This window comes from Mauremys reevesii, linkage group 4, assembly GCF_016161935.1.
Source record: "Mauremys reevesii isolate NIE-2019 linkage group 4, ASM1616193v1, whole genome shotgun sequence".
In the NCBI taxonomy this organism is placed as follows: Eukaryota; Metazoa; Chordata; order Testudines; family Geoemydidae; genus Mauremys; species Mauremys reevesii.
Window position 1 is genome coordinate 123656352 of NC_052626.1, and position 24270 is coordinate 123680621.

General features: G+C 42.9%; 1 protein-coding gene across 7 annotated transcripts in view; it reads left to right on the plus strand.

The window, feature by feature from the left end:
- Positions 1-12701, plus strand: part of LOC120404425 (cryptochrome-1-like) — a 63617-nt gene extending 50916 nt beyond the window's left edge. For 2 of the 7 annotated variants that reach the window (XM_039536925.1, XM_039536928.1), the window contains 2 exons: positions 5076-5186; positions 10043-12699. In XM_039536925.1, the coding sequence (XP_039392859.1) occupies positions 5076-5186; positions 10043-10140 (209 nt within the window). In that variant the 3' untranslated portion in view covers positions 10141-12699. Of the gene's footprint in view, positions 1-1018; positions 1064-5075; positions 5187-7051; positions 7198-10042 lie in introns of those variants that run through there. The other 5 variants (XM_039536931.1, XM_039536930.1, XM_039536929.1 and 2 more) reach the window with 5 other exon arrangements.
- Positions 12702-24270: the final 11569 nt, after the last annotated feature.

Sequence of the window (24270 nt, forward strand, 5' to 3'; positions counted from 1 at the left end):
GGATCAGCCTAACATTTTTGGTTGTTTCAGCTCTCAGATAAAGATGACTCGTTATTACACATTGCAATATGACTTCAGGGTCTGCTGTGCCTTAATATTGTCCCGTGTGCCAAACCTAATGCAATCCCTCAGGCTGTTGTCTGTCAGATGTACTCACGTGGCCCCTATTGCCATAGTATCTGAATGCCAAGCAATGATCAATGTATCCTCCTCCGCTGCTGCAAGGTAGAGATGTGCTGTCATCCCTGTATTACAGATGGGGAGTTGAGGCCTAGAGAGACAAAGGGTCCAGGCTCACACAGGAGGTCTGTGATGGAGCTGGGCACTGAATCTACTGCTCCCAAGTCCCAGGCTAACACACTAACCACTCAGCCATCCTACCTCTCAATATGCCGCTATACATCACACTGTGGTGTCTTCACACTGGGATAAAGAGGGATGGGGCTGGAGGGTTGTGGGGATTCGTAATGGTTTTTGCACAGTGAAAACGTGTTTAGATTATGGCTGAAAACCGGAAAGTCAATGGCAAAACTCCTATTGACTTCAATGGAGCCAGGATTTTGCTGTGTGTCTGTATTTGAGGAATGAACCAGGGAGAGGAAGGGTATCCCAGTGGTTAGGGCAGGTGCCTATGACTGGGAGACGTGGGTTTAAGTCCCTGCTCCTCTACAGGTTTCCTCTGTGGAACTCATTTAGCTTTTCTGTGTATTCTGTATCTGAACAATGGGGAAAACAGAATTCCCTACTTCACAGGGGTGTTGTGCAGATTCATATGTTGCAGAGTGAGATACTGAAGAAGCTCTGAGATACTATAGAAATAGGGGCCATATAAGTACCTAAGATAGATACGTGACAAGCAAGCCTGCTGTGGTTATGCCAGCAGTATCCTCTCTGAATGCTTGAGTAAGGAAGCCACAGACAAAAGCATAACTGATTTCTATCACTGAAGAGTTCAGCTATGTCAAATTTCAACAAGGAACAGTTGTTACTTGTCCACTCTCTCTCTCTGATTTTAAAGGTCCCCTCTCCTATCGATAGACGCGGCTATAATGCCAGACACAACACTCTGAACTTTCCTAATCAAGCCACTGGGCCAAAGAATGCTAAAACAATGATGCTGAGAACAAAGAAACACAGAGGATGAAGCTTCCAAATCTCATTTCTGCCTCAAGGGCCTTTCTTGGTTGCTCCTCCAGCAGAGGGGTCGTTCAGTACAGCATGAGACCTATGGAGAGATCACGGCTGCTATCTTAATCCAAATAATTTCCTGCCCAGACATAGTTCTTCCAGGGCCACTAGCACAACCAGCGGCACTAGTGGCCCAGGTGTCTGCAGCCTAAAATACCAATATCTCCGACATGGACTTGCTGCAAGAGGGAAGGGTTTATCTGCAACTTCTCTCTCACCCCTAGCAGACATGCACTGGAGCAGCGGTAATTTGGCACTCTCTATATGTGTGTCTAATAGCAGCACAATATCTTGGCTGGGATTTCAAAGAGTGTAAGGGAATTAGTAATAATTGCACTGAGGTAGCACCTAGAGACCCAATTATTGATCAGGACCCCAATTCATAGATTCCAAGGCCAGAAGGGACCATTGAGATCATCTAGTCTGACCCCCTACATAGCACAGGCCAGAGACCTGCCCCCCAAATAATCCCTAGAGCCGATCTTTCAAAGAAACATCCCATCTTAATTTTAAAATTGTCAGTGACGGAGAATCCACCACAATCCTTGGTAAATTGTTCCAATGGTTAATTACTCTCCCTGTTAAAACGTACACCTTATTTCCAGTCCGAATTTGTCTAGCTTCAACTTCCAGCCATTGGATTGTGTTGTACCTTTCTCCTCTAGACTGAGGAGCCCATTATTAAATATTTATTCCCTGTGTAAGTAGCTATAGACTAAAATCAAATCACCCCATACTCTTCTCTTTGTTAAGTTAAATACATAGACTCCAGAAACTCAATCACTAAAATGCAGGTTTTCTAATCCTTTAATCTCTCTCATGGTTCTTCGATGACTCCTCTCCAATTTATCAACATCCTTCTTGCAGGGTGGGTACCGGAACTGGACACAATATTCAAGTAGCAGCCACAACTGTGCCACTGTGCAAGGTGCTATACAAAAACAGAAGAAAAAGATGGTCTCTGCCCAAAAGGTGCCCAAATACCAACGCTGTTTTCGTTAAGCAGGTTTTGCCAGGCTAAAAATTCAAAATATATTTTAAATAACTTTTCTAATTAACACAATAACTTCTTGGCTCGTTTCCATCCAGAGAGATCATTCTGTGAAGTGATACTCAGTCTTTGACAGATAATCAAAAAAAGCTACTGCTTGGCAAACGCCCATCTTAATCAACTCTACTGACTTTAAGAGAGCATTCAATAGTGACCGCAGACAGACCCTGTGGAATATTGCTAGAAGCTATGGGATACCAGACAAAGCTGATAGACATAATAAGGAGTTTATATGAAGTAGATCAGGGGTAGGCAACCTATGGCACGGGTGCCGAAGGTGGCATGCGAGCTGATTTTCAGTGGCACTCACACTGCCTGGGTCCTGGCCACTAGTCCAGGGGCTCTGCATTTTATTTAATTTTAAATGAAGCTTCTTAAACGTTTTAAAAACCTTATTTACTTTACATACAACAATAGTTTAGTTGTATATTATAGACTTATAGAAAGAGACCGTCTAAGAACGTTAAAATGTATTATTGGCACACGAAACCTTAAATTAGAGTGAATGAATGAAGACTCGGCACACCACTTCTAAAAGGTTGCCGACCCCTGAAGTAGATGTTTGGTAAGATTGGATACAGCCCTGGGCGAATGGTTCAGTATTGTGACAGGAGTTAAACAAGAGTGTGTTATCCCTAATCCATTAGCAGTAGACTGGGTGATGAAATGGGCAACAAAAGACATCATGGATGGTGTAAGATGGTTAGCAGAGATGAGTTACACAACCTTGACTTTGCTGACGACATTGCTTTACTAAGCATGACGTGGACCGGAATGCTTGCCCTTACATCAGAGTTAGAACAGGAAGCAGCAAAAGAGGGATTGAAAGTAGATGCAGAGAAAACCAAGATTATGAAGGAAGGAAGCTGGACAACAGATTCAAGGCTGTAGGCGGATGAAAAATAAATTGAACAGGTAGAAGAGTTCTGCTATTTGGGGAGTGTGATGACATTTGAAGGTGGCTGTAATACAGATATTTATATGAGCCTAGGAAAAGCAAACACCACTTCTGGAAGAATGAACATCTGGTGAAACAGAGGTTTCTAAACATGCCAAAGTAACGATTACATTATACCATGCAGTTGTACTCAGCATGCTGCTGTATGGGGCAGAGAATTGGACAATGACAGTGACTAACAAAAGGAGATTGGAGGCTGCCCATCACAGATGGCTGAGCATGATATTACACATTTCATAGAAAGACAAAATAATAAATGTAAGAGCAAATGTGCCGACAGGACAGGACATATTAGAAAATACCATGAAAGAAAGAAGGTTCAGGTGGTTGGGACATGTATACCATATGGAAGATGGGAGGTACACTAAGCAAGCATTGAATTAGGTACCTATGGGAGGAAGAAGAAAGGAAAGCCAAGAAAGAACAGTGATGGAGGATACTGAATGTGCAGGCATCACCTGGGAGGAAGTACCACAACTTGCAAGCAACCATAGTCAGTGGAGGAACTGGACTTCCTGATGTGTCAGAGACACAGAAGGAACTAAGATCTAAGTGTGACGGTTCTTGTGGTACACAGGACTATGAGTCACCTTGTTACACCTCTGCCTCCAGGGTAAAGGAGACTTGCTGGAGCTTAACTGGGTGTCAGCTCCCTGACATCACCAGCCTGTTTGCCAGCTAACCACTTTCTTCTGGGCAGTGCCAGCCCTGACTTTGCCTTGCAGGTTAACAACAGGTGCCCTCCAGTCTCCAGGCCCCTTTGACACGTTTCCCTATAGCGTCCTGCCCCTTATCCCCTGAACACTCACCAAATCACCAGGTCTGATCCAAGGGAACAGTGCACGTGCCAGCTTGTGTGATTCAACACAGGATCAGCACCTGGCTCAATATCACAGCACTGAGATACACTGATAGTGCAAACAAGGATACGTGTATTACCAAAGACTCAAGATTCAAGAAATAGTGAGTAAGGATAATGGAAACCAAAAAGTGATGTATAAAACAAAATCATCACATATTTTCTAGAGACTAAACATACCAGGCTAACCTCCTGTCTAAAAATGTTTACCTCCCTTCTGAAAAGTTAAAGTCACGGGGGAAGCATTTCAATGGAGGTTAGTTGTGATCCCATTTTCATTAATGTAAACATACTGCTCATTTACTTTCTTGGTGTAGGATAATGAGCTGTCTTTTTTGTTTCTCAGATAAAGTCCAGCGAACCCTTGATATGTATCTCAAGATAATCCTCTGCTGTGTTTCTCTACCTGTTAGTTCCTTTCTGAAATTCTTTCAATCCTTCATCTGCGTTCAGCTTAGACAGGTGATGGGAGACCCATTGTGAGTGAGACAATACTTAATGTACATTTCAACAGAGAAACGGGTGAATAAACATCCCTTGTCTGACAGAAAACCTGTTTGTCAACTCTGCCTTGATACAGACTTTAAAACATATATTCAGGATGTATATATCTAACTCCTTATATAGTATCCTTATCCTTACCCCGGCTTTCATTTAAGACCTCACACAACATTCATTGGTGAACCAGAATGTACATACCGAGAATCAGGATATTTTTGTAATCCCCTTGCCACTTGGCATCAAGAAGCTCTTGGGTCACACTAAGGTCTTCTTATTTCTGGTTATCTTATTATCTTGCCCTCATGTAGAGACTAGCAGAAAACGCAGACTAAAGTGGTGCATACACCCTTGGTACAGGGGTGAATTTAATTCCCAGCTTTCCAGGCTTACCATTTTGTATTCAGTTGAAGAGTAAAAAAGAAAAAGGCATGAATACTTTAATTTCTGGTGCAAATCCTTTTGAAAATATAGTGTTTAAATAAATCATTGTAGAAATGGCTGCCCATATTTTCTGTCAGGTCAAGATTATCCACTCCCTATGATAAACCACAAGGAAGCCAGTGACCATAATCTGCAACTCATGAAACAGGTCAGAGAAGAACAGTATGGAACAGCACAGCTCACAAGAGGTAAGATAAGCTACGAGACTGCACATTCAGTGTAATTGCAATACAAGCACTAGCCATGGTTGTGGATTAGTGTGCTCTTTCAGGGTGATTGGAATTGTGCCGATAACTGATCATTAGAGCCCTGCGCAGATACAAAAATGGGGATCTGCACCTGCGATAATTAACTTGTATCAGACCACGATCCAGACTCCACATTTCATATATATCCATATTCACACCAGCGCCCTATCTCACTGTTAGAACCCTGCGCAGATACAGAAATTTGGATCTGCATCTGGTGCACGATCCGCAATGATGGTAAACAATACAACCACATCCACAGATGCAAATATAAAACGGATATATGCAGATTTGCAGGGCTCTACTGATCATAAAACGCTCTCTTAGCCACAGTGGTTTTGTTCAATTCCAGGTGGTGTTAACTCATCTTTAGAAAGAGTTTTAATAATAATTATTATAATCAGATACTCTTTCTTTGACGTGCCAAATGCGTACCAGTTGTTTTAATAACGTGAATATTGTAATATGCATATAGTAATATTACAGATTTTACTTCATCTCTCGATATGTAAGACATTTAAGAGAGGTTTGCAAATGGGTTTCTAAATCTGCACCTGGCCGTGTACTCTAAACCTACCTTTGTGCTTACAGTGCTCGATTCAGCAAGGTGCACTTAATGCTCCTCCACCTGCTCAGCAGGACACAATGAATTATAGATTGCCACAGTTCAGGGCAAATGCACCGGTATTCCCGCTCTGTGGTCCAGCCAGGTAACCCATTCTTAGGCTCCTGGATTACCAGCCAATACCTCTCTTGGGTGGAGACATGTGCCACTCTCCCTTCTGACCCGGGTATTTCCAGGCTGCACAGCTCCCAGCCTACACTGCGAATTCACTAGCAAAGTCAGACTGCCTAAGCAGGCCTGCTTTACTTCTCTCCTCAGAGACTATAAACAGTGTAATGATCCACAGTGAACTTACAGCACAGCTCTTTCTGCTAAAGCATTATAGAGAAAACACGTTAAAAACAGTAAAAGAACCCATACCCATGCTAACAGGCTTACCAGAGATCATGCCAACCAGGGCTCTGGCAGGTGATCAGTGCTTCAGACCCCACCAAGGGGTTTTCTGCAGTCACAAGTTAATAACCATCTTGGCTCAGAACAAGAACCTTCATGAATAGGTCAAGTCCTTCCAACCCTTCCCCAGAAGAACCGGGGCCTTCCTTTGGAAAAGATAGTCCTGTCCATTTGCTGGATCAGAAAACAGGCCCTGAGTCAGTTTAAACTCAGGCTATTTATCCAAAAGTCCTTTCTTTGTCTGCTGGTCTCTAGAGAATCCAGTTTGAACCCAGTATGCCCCTTAGGCCAAACTACAATATCACCAGCCAGTATACTTCATCTGTACAGCCAATATAGATTACATACCATCAAAATACTGATTTACAAATCTGGTCACCAGTGGACCAAATGATCACCTCTGTATAAAATGTCTGTTAACAATGAGGAATGCAGAGGTCTCATTTCTTCTCTATACGTTGCACACATACACACTCACACAAATGCACAAAAAAATGGTGCCCAAAGAAATGGGAAAGGAGGGGGAGAATGGCGTCATTTATGCTGTCATTGAAAGGATTACAACTCTGTGGGAGTGAATGGAAACAGAAGAAAGTGCTGTATGTGCACTGGCACTGAAAGGGTTACATTTGCTGAGGAATGTAAAAACGAAATGGTTAGTTGGCATAAACTGAGTGTTCACTAGGGTTAATCAGAACCATCCAGATTTCCAGATGTGGTATATTAAGTATCCATTTTGTTTTGATAAGAACAAAGGAGCATGATGTACTTTTAATATGTGATTTAGTTAGACTCCTTGGCATATTACACCCTAAAGAGACCTCGAGTTCATGAGGAATTGTGGACTGAAACATCTGGAGTATGACTGAGCAGATTCCTTCCCAAAGGTCATGGATTTTGGATGATACAGATGGATATAGAATGAAAAAGATACAAGGCTCAAATTTTACATTTCTTGCATAAATTTATTGTAATCTTGTGAAAAATGCTATATGATGTCAGAATGAAATGCTTCTCTCAAATATCAGCCTGAGTTTGTTTGAAATTATATCTTACTGGGCTCCTAGAACCCATGCCTGTTCCTGAGTGTGTGTCATATTGATGTCAAGGTCTTATTGTTAGTTGTTAGTGTTAAACCTAATAGAATTGCTGAGTACATCTGCTTTTAAAGACATGTGTTTCAAGGGGCTGCAGTGAAACTAGGAGCCTTTAGTAAAAGATGCTGAACATGAAGCTTTTTCATTGACTGTACAGTTATAAAACTCTGTTCAGCATTTTTGTTTCTGATCATTAAAAATATCATAATTATTCTAGGTCTGAACTCCTGCCGTTAGATAAAACTTTTCCCTCCCATACCAGGTTTACCAGGGAATTAATTTCCTATTGCTGTGGAAATCCATAAACTTCCTTGTTTAATTTTATGTTTGGCATATAATTTGTGCCATAGGCCTACTCTGCCCTTAATACAAAGTGAGATTTTACCAAAGTAGGAATTGTCTTTCTGGAATATCTCTGAGCTAAGAGAAATTATTTTACCTCTTGGCTGCAAATAGACAAATTCAGATTTCCTAATTTACCATTCAGCAAGATGGGACAATTTTATCATCAGTATCTTAAATTGTGGCTCTGGTCTGAAAATTGACTGCAAAAATGGCCTCCTCTTACTCAGCTGATCAGCTCCTTGTGATATCAGTGCCTCTGAGTAGGTTATTCCAAGCTAATGGCTAGAGGGGGCTCGGCAACCATTTACGCAACCTCAGCAAGTGAGGAGGACAGAAGATCTGCCATTTGCCCCCTCAGAGCTGAGCTTTGTGCCCCACAAATATTGGGCATCCCCCCAAAACCTGTCAGACATTGTACTAGATTAGATGTTCCATTGAATTGATCCAGTATGACAGCAGGTGGGATACAGGACTATATATAGCATTGATCTGATCCAGTGTGGTAAATCACCGTTGAGCTAACACACGTGAAGATTTTAGCCTCAAGGAAACTCTTTTGAGAAAGTTATGAAAAAGAGATGGTTACAGAAAAGCCTTTGACAGAGTCGAGTGGAGTTGCTGTCTTACAACACTACATATATTCATCTTTTCTCTTCTTTGCTAAAATTGATTAACTCCATATATAACGAATCAAGGAGTCAGAGCAGACATTGTGTAGGCATGTCTGAGAGATCTTCTGAAACCCCTTATGCCCCACACCATTCAGATTCAAGAAATAGAAGGTGAACATTTTAAATCAAATTATTCTAATTCCTTCCTGCAACTCAAGCCTCAATTTTTTGTTCCTAATAATTTTTTTCTTAATACTATAACTATGGGATTTATGTTCAGAGATCAGAATATACCACACTTAACTAATTAGATTTAGTGAAAGATGTTCAGTTGATGTAAATCTGCATAGCTCCCTTGATTGAAATGGAGCTCCCTTGATTGACATTTGCTGAGGATCTGACCTAAAATATTTTGAGAAGTAAATGTGGTGTAAGTAAATGTGGTGCTTATGCTCCAAATGTGATATTGGATAAGGAAATCTGAACCACAAAAAGTATCTGGGAAACTTCTCTGGGTACTCCTTTCAGTTGAGCTGTATATGGGCACTGCTTGCAGCAGGATCAGGCCTTTGCATAATATTTTTTCCTCAATTTCCTGATAAAAAAAAAAAAAAAAATGTAAATCAAAAATCAAAAATGTTAAAATCAAATGTTAACAATAAACCTGAGCTGCACATAGTATAGAGATATGTAAAGCTGTAAGACAGCTGATAAAGTATAAATAGCTAGTGAATGAACAATTGGAACAGGGAAATAAAAGTTTTTGATCAAAGGTATCTCTCCTGGATCATCTTTTCTGAAGATGATTGATCCACACAAATTCTTTTTTTTCTTTTTCTTGGTATGTGTGTAGTATCAATATAATAGAAATCTGAAAAAAGTTGTGTACCTGAATGAATTTATTTGAGAGAATTTTATATTTTATATGCTGTGAAACAAGATCTTTTAAAAAGCCCTCTCTCCCCCCATCCCTCCTCCCATACACACAAACAAAAAACCCTTCTAGAAGTCATTGACTAAATACAGTGGTGTGAAATAGGTGGCTTCTTTCATATTATTTCCCCTAGGCCAAATTCTACATTCTTTGGTCTTGTTAACTAGTACTTACTCAGAAGACATGTCCCATTAAGCTCAGTGGGAGTGAATAGTATTCATTCCAACTAAGGGTGTCAGAGTGTGTTTCATAGTGCATACAATGAAAGGAGGTGTCTCTTTGATTCCATTGCTGACAAAGTAGGGAGAGAAAGGGCTTTGAATGACCGCCTGAAATTACAGCTTCGTTGGTTCTGTTGCTTCTCTGAGGAATATCTAACCCTAATCCGATATGGTAATTCCGATACTAGCGCTACTCTTCTCGTTAGGGAGGAGTACAGAAACCGGTTTAAAGAGCCCTTTATACCGATATAAAGGGCCTCTCAGTGTGGACGGGTGTGGCGTTAAATCGGTTTTACGCTCCTAAAACCGGTTTAAACGCCTAGTGTAGACCAGGCCTCTGTCTCCATCTACGGAGGGGCAGATGGGCCAAACCTGAGTGGTGCTGTGTCCTGCTTTAGCCACTTGAAATTTGCGGCGGTGTGGGGAAGTGACTTGCCCAAGCTCCCCCTGCAAGTCAGTGGCAGAGCTGGAAATAAAATCCAGGTCTCTTGAGTCCCTGTCCAGTGCTCTACCCTCAAAGCTGCTTTTGTGCAGTAGTTTTATGCTTTTTCTTTTTCTCCCCTTCCCTAGATGACATGGATGATCCAATGGAAATGGGGCTAAAGCGTGAACGCTCTGAAGAAAATTCAAAGAAAGGAAAACGTGCCAGGAACAGAGAACAGACATAGATTCTGTAAGGACTTAACCAAGATCTGCAGAATGGCAAAAAGAAGATCCAGATTCTTGTTGGGGGAATCATGTGAACAGTTAATAATTGTACTGGATGAATGGCTTGTACTATATTTAAGTGCATTTGGGAACATTTAGTTTGCACTGGCAGGTAATACACAGACCAACTAATGTGCAATTCAGTGCACTTTAAAAATCACACACACACCCCGCATGTTTATATTACTGCTCTGTGTAGACCAGCCCTAAAACTGCACTTGGTTGTGTGTGCCAACCCTACCTGTGGGCTCACAGTGCTCGATTCAGCAACGTGTACCAATGTGCATGTGGAAATGTTAAGCACGCATGCAGTCCCATTGGTTTCCATATGACTACCCATGTACTTAAAGTTAGACATGTGCTCAATACCTTGTGAAACTGGGGCTGCAACCCAGTTTTCGATAGCGGCACTAAAGGCCATCAGAGTAAGTTCCTGCAAAAATATGGGATTTTTTTGTTAATTGAATGCAAGCAAAAAGTCACTTTAAATTGAAATGTTTGTGAAATTTCAAAGAGAAGTAGAGTAGCCCATTGTCTGGTTGGGGGTTTTATTTGGGGAGGGGGTTGGTGGTTTTGTTTTAAATAGATTTTTGTTATTGTTATTGTTGAAGTTTCTGACTTATGCAAATTAGAGTCCACAGAACAATCCACCATCATGCATGGTGTCCTCCTGTGTCTCTGGGACAACTCCTTGAGGGACTGGTGGGAAGGGCAACTCCAGCGCACTCTGGCATCTCCAAGTTCCTTCATCCCAAAGAGCCCATGAACCTAGTACGGAAATGGCACGAATCATGACAATCAATAGGCCATGGAGAGAGGTCAGACATTTCTGGTGATAATGCTGGATCATCCAGTGGCCTTTGACAATGCTCATGACAAGGCGTTGCTAGTACATCTGCAGGACCTGGCAGGAATTAATAAAATTACATATCTACACAGGCCTGAAGAGGATCAGTCCTGTCACCTCTGCTGTACAAAGTCTACATGAAGCTGCTGCGGGAAGAGATGGCATGCAGATGATATTCAGCTCTACGGTTCTTCATCAGACATACTAGTTACCAGGGGACCTGGATGAAAGCCAGTTCTCTAAAACTTATGTGGGAGAAGATGGAGGTGCTAGTTATGGAGGGAAGAATAGCTCAGTGGTTTGAGTATTGGCCTGCTAAACCCAGGGTTGTGAGTTCAATCCTTGAGAGGACCATTTGGGGATTTAGTTGGGGATTGGCCCTGCTTTGAGCAGGGGGTTGGACTAGATGACCTCTTGAGGTCCCTTCCAACCCTGATATTCTATGATTAGCAAGGAAAAGTATTTTTGAGAGGAAGCACTGGTGCAATCTGTTACTGCTCCATCTGCTCAGATGTGGTCAAAACCCAGTCTTGGGGTTTAACTAGACTCCTCACTGCTCCTAGCCATACAAACTGCATTAGTGTCCAGAACATATTTGCCAACTACAGGTGGAAATGGAGGCTTGGATGTGGAGCTTGCCTTGTCATAGTCAGGGTGTCAGTCATTACTCACAAGCTCCATATGGCCTAGGCCTAAAATCTCACTACCTAAAAGAGCACCTTTCCGTCTCTGACCTATGCTTATAAAGAGCATTGTAACTAACTATCTTAAAGGTGACACTTGGGACAGCCAGAGATAGGACCTTTAGTAGCAGTTCAATACCTCTTAAATTCATTACCACCAGAAATGTATTGTTATGCCAATAGGTGCTGATCTCATATACATTAAATCATTGATGTATAGGCTTGAAACTCTCCATAGAAAGAGTTTAAATTAACCATATTAAGCACCCAATCAGCCAGTAAGGGGATTGTGTGGGTTAAAACACTCTCTTGTGGGCAGTTTAACACTTTCTGAAGTTCCTTTGTATTGCAAAGTGGTTGTACAGAAGGAGGGTTGATGCCTACACTCACCTTTTGAGCTATGTAGTGCGAGGTGAGCAGGTTTAGACATGGGGGTGCCCAGGTAAAGCCCAGAATCTGAAGCAGAAGCAAGGAACAATGTGTTGAGCACAAAGATTCCAAAAGAAATGGAGACCTGAGACATCTGCTTCCTGGTCACAAAGCAGTGGTGCTTTAGCTGAAGTTTGTGCAGGAGGCAGTTACCCTTGTGACCACTTGTTCAAGGGAACAGGACTTGGGTACATTTTGTAAATAAACAAAATCCATATCACCAATGTCTTCTCCAGGGGGAACCTGACTTAAAAGACCCTGAAATCTGCTACTTCTCGGCAAAAGGCCAACAATAATTAAATGTAAACTTGGCCACACATCCCGCTGTGCAGGCTTCCCACTTATTGAGAGTTATGATACCCTGAGCACATAGCCAACTGATCAGTCTTTCTCTGTTCTCTTGAGTGTGATGTTCGACTGTTCATATTTGGCAATGGTAGTGACTGGATTTAAGCCATGCAAGCCACTCAGCTACCAAAGTGATGAGTGCCTTAAATACAAAATAATTCACCATATTGGATGACATTATGTTTGTTTTATACACAAAAAAGCCAACTTTTTGTTTTCAGGCGGAATAACATTTATTATAGCTCCTACTATTATTTTTCTATGCAGCTTATTTTTGGGGAGGTCTGTGTTTACATTGTGGCCAAAGTTGCCTATATTGGACACTTGCCGTCTTACTTATTGTCTTCTGCAGTTCCTTCCCCAATTGCATCCAAGCTTTTAGGGCCCTTTTACTCTGCTCTGCTCCTTTTACCCAGTGTAAACGGGCCAGAGCAAGAGTGAAGATCTCACTCTTAAATTCTAAATGACATCATGTAATAAAGGGTGACCAAGGAATGTTAATAAGAGATTGTACTGACTCCATTTAGGCTGACAACAGGTTTGAACTTGGGCCCTTCACTGCTAAAAGCACAAGAATTACTGCTTGAGCTAAAGGAATAAATTCACTAGCTGTTAAACAGTAGCAGATTCATAAACCTGTATTTTTTGGACCAGCCCGTGAAGGGAGACAAAGGCAGTTTCTTTCCTAGGGTGAGTTACATGCTTCCGCCATCTGGTGACACTCATCCTGAGCATGTGGGGTCTACTGGAGTTGAAACCCTGCATAAGGCAACATTTTGTAACTAACCCTGCTTGGATTGATAATAAGGTTTAAACTCAAGACTTTCAATGGTAGAAACTTCACAGCTTGAGCTAAAGGACGATGTGTAAAATTTTCAAAAATCACTAAGTGAGTTAGGAGTCTAAGCCCCAGGCGGCCCCAGGCAAGCCTGCCTGCAGCGGCCTGCTGCCTCGCCGCCCGATCGCGTCCGGTGGTCCTCCCCCCGCGCTGCCGGCGAGCTCCCGGGCAGGTCCACCGCCCCGGGGCAGCGGACCTGGCGGAGGGCATGACGGGAGGCGGGGGAGCGAGGAACTGGGGCAGCGCCGCGGGGCACGGGCAGCGGGCGGCGTCGGCGGCGCGGTCCGCGGCCGCGCCTGCTGCCTGTGCCATGTGGGAGGAGGGCGCCGGGGCCCCGCGCGCAGCGCTCCGCATGCAGTCATGCCTGCGGCGTCCCGTTCGCCGCGCGGCGGCTCCCCGCGAGCATGGCAGGCTGCTCTCCCAGCCAGCCTGCCGCCCCCGCCCCCTAGCCCTAGGCACCAGCTTGGTTTGCTGGTGCCTAGAGCCGCCCCTGGCCCCAGGGACTTTCAATAAAACTTACCCTCCTAAATGCCTGAGTCACTTTTGAAAATAGGACTTAGGAGCCTAGTCACTTAGCCATTTTGTAAATTGGTATCTGTAATTCATTAGCTGGACACTTTAGCAGACTTATAAATGTCTTATGTGAACCAGCCACTAGAAAGAGACAAAGGACTGCAAATTCTAATTTGGATTACAGAACCACCACTCTCTTTTAGTTTTTTCACTGTGTAATAGATTTTGTGGTTGTGAATCTTACAGATGAAGTTGCAACTTTTGTCCAGTTACGAACAGCTCTTCTCACTCACTCCAAAATTTTTCTTTGAGCCTGGAAATTTCTATACTTGGTGTCAGCACAAAGATTTTTTTTAAGTTACATGAAAATCCATTCAGCTGTTAGTAAACCAAGCAGATAATCACTGTTTCATCACCATTGAAGCAGGCCATAAATCTTTCCATTGACATTGCAATCTGTTAGATGAGGCCTGAGTTTGGTCTTTCATGGGTTTGTTTGCAAGGAGTTAACTCAAATTTGACTACACTTTAAAACTTCAACCTTCATATTGTTTGCCACTAGAATTCAAAATGCAGAATTTTGGGGAAAAAATAGTTCTAAGACATTGAAAATAGGGTTCTGGCATGTATAATAGAAAGTGTCACTGTTACAAGTTGCATAATCAGCTGTAGCACTACTAAATAATTTAGTTAGACACAATTTCAGCACTCCAGTAGATTGTCTGCAATCTATATTGACATGGAGAAAACTTATCCACAGAGTTTGAGTGGAACCTATAGTTGGACATCAAGGAGTAGATAATGTCCAGTGTGTAGTAAATCTAGTACTTTCAATCCAATTAGAGTCCAAACCTTATTTAGTATTTTCTCTGGATGCAAAGAAGGCCTTTGACTGGGTAGAGTGGCAATATTTGTTTTGGCTCATTTAAAAAAATAGATTTTCAAGAAACCCTTCTGTATTGACAGACAGTCATGTATAAATCACATCAAGCAGCTTTGGTTATTAATGAGGCTAACCACCCACCTGCCCCCCATTTAGATTGCACAGAGGGGCAGAAATGTCCATCTTCCTCTCCTCACTTTGGCCTTTCGTGATCATTCCCCTCTATTTGGCATTGGTGAGGCCTCATTTGGAGTACTGTGTCCAGTTTTGGGCCCCACACTACAAGAAGGATGTGGAAAAATTGGAAAGAGTCCAGCGGAGGGCAACAAAAATGATTAGGGAGCTGGAGCACATGACTTATGAGGAGAGGCTGAGGGAACTGGGATTATTTAGTCTGCAAAAGAGACGAATGAAGAGGGATTTGATAGCTGCTTTCAACTACCTGAAAGGGGGTTCCAAAGAGGATGGATGTAGACTGTTCTCAGTGGTACCAGATGACAGAACAAGGAGTAATGGTCTCAAGTTGCAGTGGGGGAGGTTTAGGTTGGATATTAGGAAAACTTTTTCACTAGGAGGGCAGTGAAGCACTGGAATGGGTTACCTATGGAGGTGGTGGAATCTCCTTCCTTAGAGGTTTTTAAGGTCAGGCTTGATAAAGCCCTGGCTGGGATGATTTAGTTGGGGATTGGTCCTGCTTTGAGCAGGAGGTTGGACTAGATGACCTCCTGAGGTCCCTTCCAACCCTGATATTCTATGATTCTATGATGCTTTCCTTGAATTCCTATGCATACTGGATTAGAATATATCCATTAAAGAGCAAAGGGAGTCAGGCTTGGGAAAGTTGCCCCTGTCACGCTGTCTGGAGTGGCTCACAAATGTGAGTGCCTACCTCAGGGCAGACTGTCAGAAAACAGGCAGATGCCCCAACCTGGTGGTGTGCTCTATAATTAGATTTCACCTAGCAGTGACAAATGTAAACTCCTGGATCACTATACCAGTCTTACTATAGAGTCACAGACAGTCCCCTTAGACTCTCCAGTCTATCTTGCCACCCAGACAAACTAGACTTTGTGATAAAAGGTCACTTAAACCAAAAATCACACCTCACCAGTCCCAAGGGACCAGTCATTTACCCCAGATCAACTGGTACTCAACTTTTACACCAAAGACAATGCTGGCAGCCAATTCTTTAGTAAACTAACTAAAGGTTTATTAGCTAAGAAAAGGAAATGAGTTATTGAGAGGTTAAAGCAGGTAAAATATATGCACAGGTAAGTCACTGTTTGTAATTCCAAATGGTGGCAATGATGTAATAAACTGCCAGTTTCCCAAAATTCTTTTCAGGGTACCCAGATTGTCGCTGGGGATCTCCACTTTGCATCTGGAACACTTCCCTGTAAGAGTCCAGAGACAAAAGATCTTTCCTTGAATCCATTCTTACAGCTTATTCTCACAGAAGACAAGCTGACAGGGTCACTCACTACCCACACGGACTTTTCCTTTGATGCTGATGAGTGAGGAATGCACTTAGAGTCTTTGACCACCAGTCATCACACACAGTGGCCACTTGCTTTGAAATTAACACTTTTCTGTTAAAGTTTTTCATTTCCATTCCACAAGGCTTCTTTTTCATTTGATGGGTTATTTAGTTGCAGGGGTATACACAATGTATATGTTTGCTATTACATTATAACAGGATACATATAAGTTAAAACAGTGCACATTATAAGTGCTAGGGCTGTCAAGCAATTAAAAAAATTAATGGCAATGAATCGCACAATTAAAAAATTGCAAAATTAATTGCCCTTTTAAACAATAGATTACCATTTATTTAAAAAATTTTGGATGTTTTCTACATTTTCAAATATATTGATTTCAATTACAACACAATGCAAAGTGTACAGTGCTCACTTTATATTATTTTATTACAAATTTGCACTGTAAAAAAAAAGAAATAGTATTTTTCAATTCGCCTAATATAAATACTGTAGAGCAATCTCTTTATCATGAAAGTTGAACTTACAAATGTAGAATTATATACAAAAAATAACTGTATTCAAAAATAAAATAATTTAAAACTTAAGAGCCTACAAGTCCACTCAGTCCTACTTCTTATTCAGCCAATTGCTTGAAAACAAGATTGTTTACATTTGCAGGAGATAATGCTGCCCGCTTCTCATTTAAGATGTCAGCAGAAAGTGAGAACAGGCGTTCGCATGGCACTATTGTAGCTGGCATTGCAAGATATTTATGTGCCAGGTGCGCTAAAAATTCATATGTCCCTTCATGCTTCAACCACCATTCCAGAGGACATGAGTCCATGCTGATGACACTGGGGTTCTGCTCAGTAACAATCCAAAGCAGTGTGGACCGACGCACGTTCATTTTCATTGTTTGAGTCAGATGCCACCAGCAGACGGTTGATTTTCTTTTTTGGTAGTTCAGGTTCTGTAGTTAGCACATCGGAATGTTGCTCTTTTAAGACTTCTGAAAGCATGCTCCACACCTCATCCCTCTCAGATGTTGGAAGACACTTCAGATTCTTAAACCTTGGGTCAAGTGCTGTAGCTATCTTTAGAAATCTCATATTGGTACCTTTCTTTGCATTTTGTCAAATCTGCAGTGAATGTGTTCTTAAATGAACATGTGCTGGGTCACCATCTGAGACTGCTATAACATAAAATATATGGCAGAATGTGGGTAAAACAGAGCAGGAGACATACAATTCTCCCCCAAGGAGTTCAGTCACAAATTTACAAATAAACACATTCTTTTTTTAATGAGTGTCATCAGGATGGAAGCATGTCCTCTAGAATGGTGGCTGAAGCATGAAGGGGCATACGAATGTTTAGCATATCTGGCACGTAAATACCTTGCAATGCCGGCTACAAAAGTGCCATGCTAATGCCTGTTCTCACTTTCAGGTGACATTGTAAATAAGAAGTGGGCAGCATTATCTCCCGTAAATGTAAACAAACTTGTTTGTCTTAGTGATTGGCTGAACAAGAAGTAGGACTGAGTTGACTTGTAGACTCTAAAGTTTTACGTTGTTTTATTTTTGAGTGCAGCTATGTAACAACAAAATCTACATTTTTAATTTGCACTTTCATGATAAAGAGATTACACTACAGTACTTTTATGAGGTGAATTGAAAAATACTATTTCTTTTGTTAATCATTTTTACAATGCAAATATTTGTAATAAAAATAATATAAAGTGAGCACTGTTCACTTTGTATGTTGTAATTGAAATCAACATAATTGAAAATGTAGAAAAACATCCAAAAATGTTTAATAAATTTCAATTGGTATTCTATTGTTTAACAATGCGATTAAAACTGCAATTAATTGCTATTAATTTTTTTAATCACAATTAATTTTTTTAATCATGTGAGTTAACTGCGATTAATCGACAGCCCTAGTAATAACCCATTCATTTTCATAAAGTTTAAACACCGAATATACACTTATACATTTAACAGTTACTTTGATCTATACTAATACACAAGTTAATTGACGTGAGGCTTCAGCATGAGCTGGCACCTGGTCTGTCAGCGTCACAGCCCCTTTGGCCTGAGTGGGTAGCCAAAGTCTGGGGTCTTATGAGATTGTTTCTGGTAGGAAAATAATTGGTGATATAAGTCAGGTCTGTTCTTGGTGCAATCTTGTTTATTTACCAAAAATGCACACATAGGCCTGTTTGAACGCAATAGAAACAAACAGAAGCAGGCAGTTTTCTTGCCTAGAAATCTCAAGTCTGCCCTTCCAGGGAGCTCTGTGCCTAAGAAGTCCTGTCTCTCGGCTTCTCTCAGAGCCAGCTCACACACCCTCTCCTGACTTTCAGCCTTCAACAGATAGCCTGCCCCCTGCATTTGCAACCAGGGAAACCATTATTAATCTATCTGTTTACATACGAGAAGGAAAAGGGGGAATCTGTGCTTCTCCAAAGAATGTGACAGTGGCCTGCTGTCACAGTACAAATGTTTTCAAGCATTTCTGCTCCCCAGTGTTTGGGGTCTCCCTCCTTGGAGCCATGCCACACAAGACAGGAAAAAGACATGTGCAGGAGGTGGATCTACTCCAGTGGTTGCACAGGGAAAGTGTGTGGCTTGCAGTCTTGATTGGAAAGTTCATGGGAAAAAAGTACAGTTGCTTTGTGATTCTTTCTTTCCCTGTTCCTTTCTCTGCTCTTCACTAGACGAAGGGGCTGGATTTCCTGACACTGTGTGGGCTGGCTTGGGAAGGGTAAGCATTTGCAGTGGTTTGCTTCTCCCTTTCCATGCAGGCACCATCTTCTATCTTAGTATATAATGTATTTCTGTTTGGATTACATCCCAGTCCTGTAGGTATAAGTCCACAAATTTCAGGTGCAGCAGAAATTCTAGCTGGTTCTTAAGGTCCAATGGTAGTACAAATGTTCTGGGTCCATGTTCATAGCTCACCAAAACCCCTCCATTCAGCAATAGCTAGAGGGGTGAGCAGCAACACCAACATCTCTCTGGCATAGATTGTTGGATCGCCACCAGAGGACTGGGAAGCCACCTCCTTTTTCCAGTCTGGTACTTTCAGAACTGCTGTTTTCTCTGTCTAGTTGATGGCCAGACTTAAAAAAAGAGAGTGGGAACCATTAACATTGCCCCTAAAATAAATGCATGCCCCCAGCCCACCAACCCAATCACACACTTAAAGACATTACATTTTTTAAAAAACCTATTATTTCATGCTACCTAAAATTTTAAGCATGTGCTCCTTTCTGAGGGACTGCAAACGTTATCTGAGAAATAAGGATAATGAAACAACTGCATTCCTTAAATGACAAAAAGTGTCTGTACTGTGGCCTTCAACAGCAAAGTTATGTTATGTCGGACGATTTTTTACCTGCTTTGAAGGGAAAGAAAAAATATAATGCTGCTCTTGTGATTGACTTGGCAGGACCTTTGGCTGAGAAGGATGAGTCCATTCTGCCTGGGAGCCAGGAGCAGCAGCCCAGGGACAGTAGGAGCAGAGGGAGTACACTTGAGGACCTGCTCATTGGCATCGACAGGAGTCAGAAGCAATTTGACTTTATGAGAGGAAGGGAGGAATGGGCTGCTGAGTGGGAGGAACATTTTCGCTAGAGGCAGGAGTCAATAATGGAGCAGGACACTCGGTAAAGGGAACAGGAGCTTGCCCAAAGGGACCGGAAGCATGTCCTGTTGCAGACCCAGGTACAAGTGGTAGTGGAAAGGATTCAGTCCTGCCTGCCACAATAGCCACTGCCAATGTCTGGGAACTGGCACCTCCTCCTCATCCACCATCTATTCCTCCTCCAGCATCTGCAGCGCAGGGTGCTGCTGAGATGGAGGATTCAAACCCCACCCCTAGTGACAAGACAGGGGCTGCAGGACTCCAGGCACAGCAGCCTGCACTGGCACCCAGAGCCCCTACTAGGAGAAGCCCTGTGACCATGTAGGAGGGGAACAATGAGCCTGACTGAGACTGTGCCTGAAGGCTGTTGTGTGTCCCACCCCCAAACCACATGCAAGAGATGCCCCCTGTTTGTCCCCCTGGACTCAATAGCGTAGCTAGGGGGGGAAGCGGGGGAGCAGCCACTCCCCACTGAGCACATTCCCCAAAAGTGGCGCCTTTTTAATTTTTACACTCACCCCAGCAGTCCGGATCTTCAGCGGCAATTTGGTGGCAGGTCCTTCAGCCACTCCAGGTCTTCGGCGGCGGGTCCTTCAGCCGCTCCGGGTCTTCGGCGGCAAGACTTGGGTTTTTTCTTTTTTTTTTTCTTCGCTGCTTCGGCACCTTTTTTCATGTGTTTGCTCCCCCTGCTAGTAGAACCTGGCTATGCCACTGCCCGGACTGTTTTCTGCAGCCATTTTCCCCTTCTCTGGGGGAAAGGGAGTTCAAGGCCAACAACTCAAGGTCATAGACATCATAGTTTCAGTGTTCTGAGGGAGTCTGATCTGTTTTGCTTTCTTTCACAGTTGCTTTTAAAAATAAGTTCAGAGTTATGCTACATTCACTAGTTTCAGTAAATGTTATTTTTGTTTACTTATGTGTGGACCCTTCATTCTGGCTATGATGAAAGGGTAAATTGTTTTGTGTTGTCCCCTCCTCCCCCGCTTTAGACCCCACCAGTCAGTACCGTGAGTCACATAACTCCCCTGGGTAGAAAACTGAAGGTCCTTTCTGTCTCTCCCAACCCACCCCAACTCTCTCTCCTCTCCAGGTATATGTGACTAGAACATACTAAACTGGAGACATGTGGAAAGTGCAACGTGCATGGAAATGACAGATACATTTATTAACTGGGGAAGAAAAAGAAAAGGGTGGATAAAGTTCCCTGTGAGTTTGACAACACTGAGAACAGGAAAAATAAATTGAAGTAACCGAACAGCACTACAATGACCTCTCCTCAACCCACTCCCCCAACCACCCCTGCAAACCATGACTGCTTTGAACCATGGGGTTACTCACAGTTAACAGCCAGTAAGTGCCCTTATCCCCAAACCCTACAGTTGCCAGAATCTAGTTGTACAAGTTCCTCTCAACCCCTTCAACTGTTGTCAAGGTCCTGCTAGCACTGAATAATTCCCTCTAGACTTGGTCTGCCTAACAATTGTAAACATTAACAGAAAATGAAAAAATAATAAATGCAATTTAACTGGGCAGCAGGGCCAGCTTTAGGCCAATTCTCCCGAATTGAGCCCTGCGCCTAAGAGGGCCCCACACCCTAAAGAAGATTCTAAACCACCATAAACCACTTTGCATAACTATAATAGAACCTCGGAGTTATAATTTATGTTCCTAGTTTCAGATACAAGAATGACACAGTCATACAAATAGGATGAACACACTCAGTAGATTATAAGCTTTGTAATGATACCTTACAAGAGACCTTTTGCATGAAGCATATTCCAGTTACATTATATTCACACTTATTAGCATATTTTCATAACATCATATGAAATGCAATGTCACACCCTCCTTCTGAACTTACTGCCAGAGACTTGGACACTGTCCATAGTGGAGGGCGTATACCTAAAATTCCTCTTTGGGCTCCCCTCTGGGACAGACACTCCTGTTTCCCCCAAAAGGGAAGATGACCCTGATCCAGCTGTGGGCTCACAGCTACCAGCTATGACAGACCTTTCACTGGCCAGCAAAATCCTCCCCTCACCCCCTGCTTACACTCAAGTTGGGCTTGCTTCCAGCTACAGAGTCCTGGGAGTCTGTTCCCCTCTCTTAGGTGCCTTTTTAATTTTTACTCACCCGACGGCAGTCCAGGTTTTCAGCAGCACTTCAGCAGTGGGTCCTTCACTCGCTCCAGGTCTTCGGCGGCAGGTCCTTCAGTGACAAGAGCGAGTGAAGGACCCGCCGCCGAAGTGTCACGGAAGACCCGGACCACCGCCAGGTATTCAAATCGGGCCCCACGCTTCCTAAAGCTGGCCTTGCTGGGCAGATACCCTTGGCAAAACAATCACAAACCAAAAGATGTCATGCCTGCTGAGGGGCCTGTGATGGGTTGGGTCACAGAAATCCTCTTGGGACTGCCACTTGATGTGCTGAGACTACCTCTGAGCCCGTTTTCCCTGGCAGCTTGGGACTTCAGTACCCTGTCTTGTTGAGCCAGACACGCTAGCACAGACCCAGGTGTGAACCATGTCCCCCAAAAGCTGCAGGCTTAACTGAAAAGAGCTTAAGAAGTGCTCCTGTCTCCAACACCCAGCTCCCAATGGGGTTCAAACCCCAAATAAATCCATTTGACTCTGTATAAAGCTTATACAGGGTAAACTCATAAATTGTTCTCCCTCTAGAACACTGATAGAGAGATATGCACAGCTGTTTGCTCCCCCAGGTATTAATTACTTGCTCTGGGTTAATTAATAAGAAAAAAGTGATTTTATTAAATATAACAAGTAGGATTTACGTGGCTCCAAGTAATAACAGACAGAACAAAGTAAGTTACCTAGCAAAATAAAATAAAAAATGCGTGTCTAAGTCTAATACATTAAGAAACTGATTACAGATAAAATCTCACCCTCAGAGATGTTCCAATAAGCTTCTTTCAGAGACTGGACTCCTTTCTAGTCTGGGCCCAATCCTTTCCCCGGTACAGTCCTTGTTCCAGCTCAGGTGGTAGCTAGGGGATTTCTCATGACTGCAGCATCTTTTGTTCTGTTCTACCCCCTTATATGCCTTTGGCACAAGGCGGGAATCTTTTGTCTCTTTGGGTCCCCAACCTTCCTTCTAAATAGAAAAGCACCAGGTTTAAGATGGATTCCACTACTAGGTGACATGGTCACATGTCCTGTGAGACCCCAAGCCTTCATCTTTCCCAGCCTGACTCACAGGAAGGGTTGCAAATAAACAGAGCCAGCTACAGTCAATTGTCCTAATTGATGGGAGCCATCAAGATTCTAAACCACCATAAACCACTTTGCATAACTATAATAGAACCTCGGAGTTATAATTTATGTTCCTAGTTTCAGATACAAGAATGACACAGTCATACAAATAGGATGAACACACTCAGTAGATTATAAGCTTTGTAATGATACCTTACAAGAGACCTTTTGCATGAAGCATATTCCAGTTACATTATATTCACACTCATTAGCATATTTTCATAACATCATATGAAATGCAATGTCACACCCTCCTTCTGAACTTACTGCCAGAGACTTGGACACTGTCCATAGTGGAGGGCGTATACCTAAAATTCCTCTTTAGGCTCCCCTCTGGGGCAGACACTCCTGTTTCCCCCAAAAGGGAAGATGACCCTGATCCAGCTGTGGGCTCACAGCTACCAGCTATGACAGACCTTTCACTGGCCAGCAAAATCCTCCCCTCACCCCCTGCTTACACTCAAGTTGGGCTTGCTTCCAGCTACAGAGTCCTGGGAGTCTGTTCCCACTGCAGCAGTAACCAGGATCCCAACTTTCACCCCCAGGATACATGTCTCTGTGCACCTCTTCCACTTCATTACAACCAGTTCATGCTTCTGGGTCTCAATTTCTTTGTCTTTTAAGTCATAGAATCATAGAATCATAGAATCTCAGGGTTGGAAGGGACCTCAGGAGGTCATCTAGTCCAACCCCCTGCTCAAAGCAGGACCAAACCCAACTAAATCATCCCAGCCAGGGCTTTGTCAAGCCTGACCTTAAAAACCTCTAAGGAAAGAGATTCCACCACCTCCCTAGGTAACCCATTCCAGTTCTTCACCACCCTACTAGTGAAAAAGTTTTTCCTAATGTCCAACCTAAACCTCCCCCTCTGCAACTTGAGACCATTACTCCTTGTTCTGTCATCTTCTACCACTGAGAACAGTCTAGATCCATCCTCTTTGGAACCCCCTTTCAGGTAGTTGAAAGCAGCTATCAAATCCCCCCTCATTCTTCTCTTCCGCAGGCTAAACAATCCCAGTTCCCTCAGCCTCTCCTCATAAGTCATGTGCTCCAGCCCCCTAATCATTTTTGTTGCCCTCCGCTGGACTCTCTCCAATTTGTCCACATCCTTCTTGTAGTGTGGGGCCCAAAACTGGACACAGTACTCCAAATGA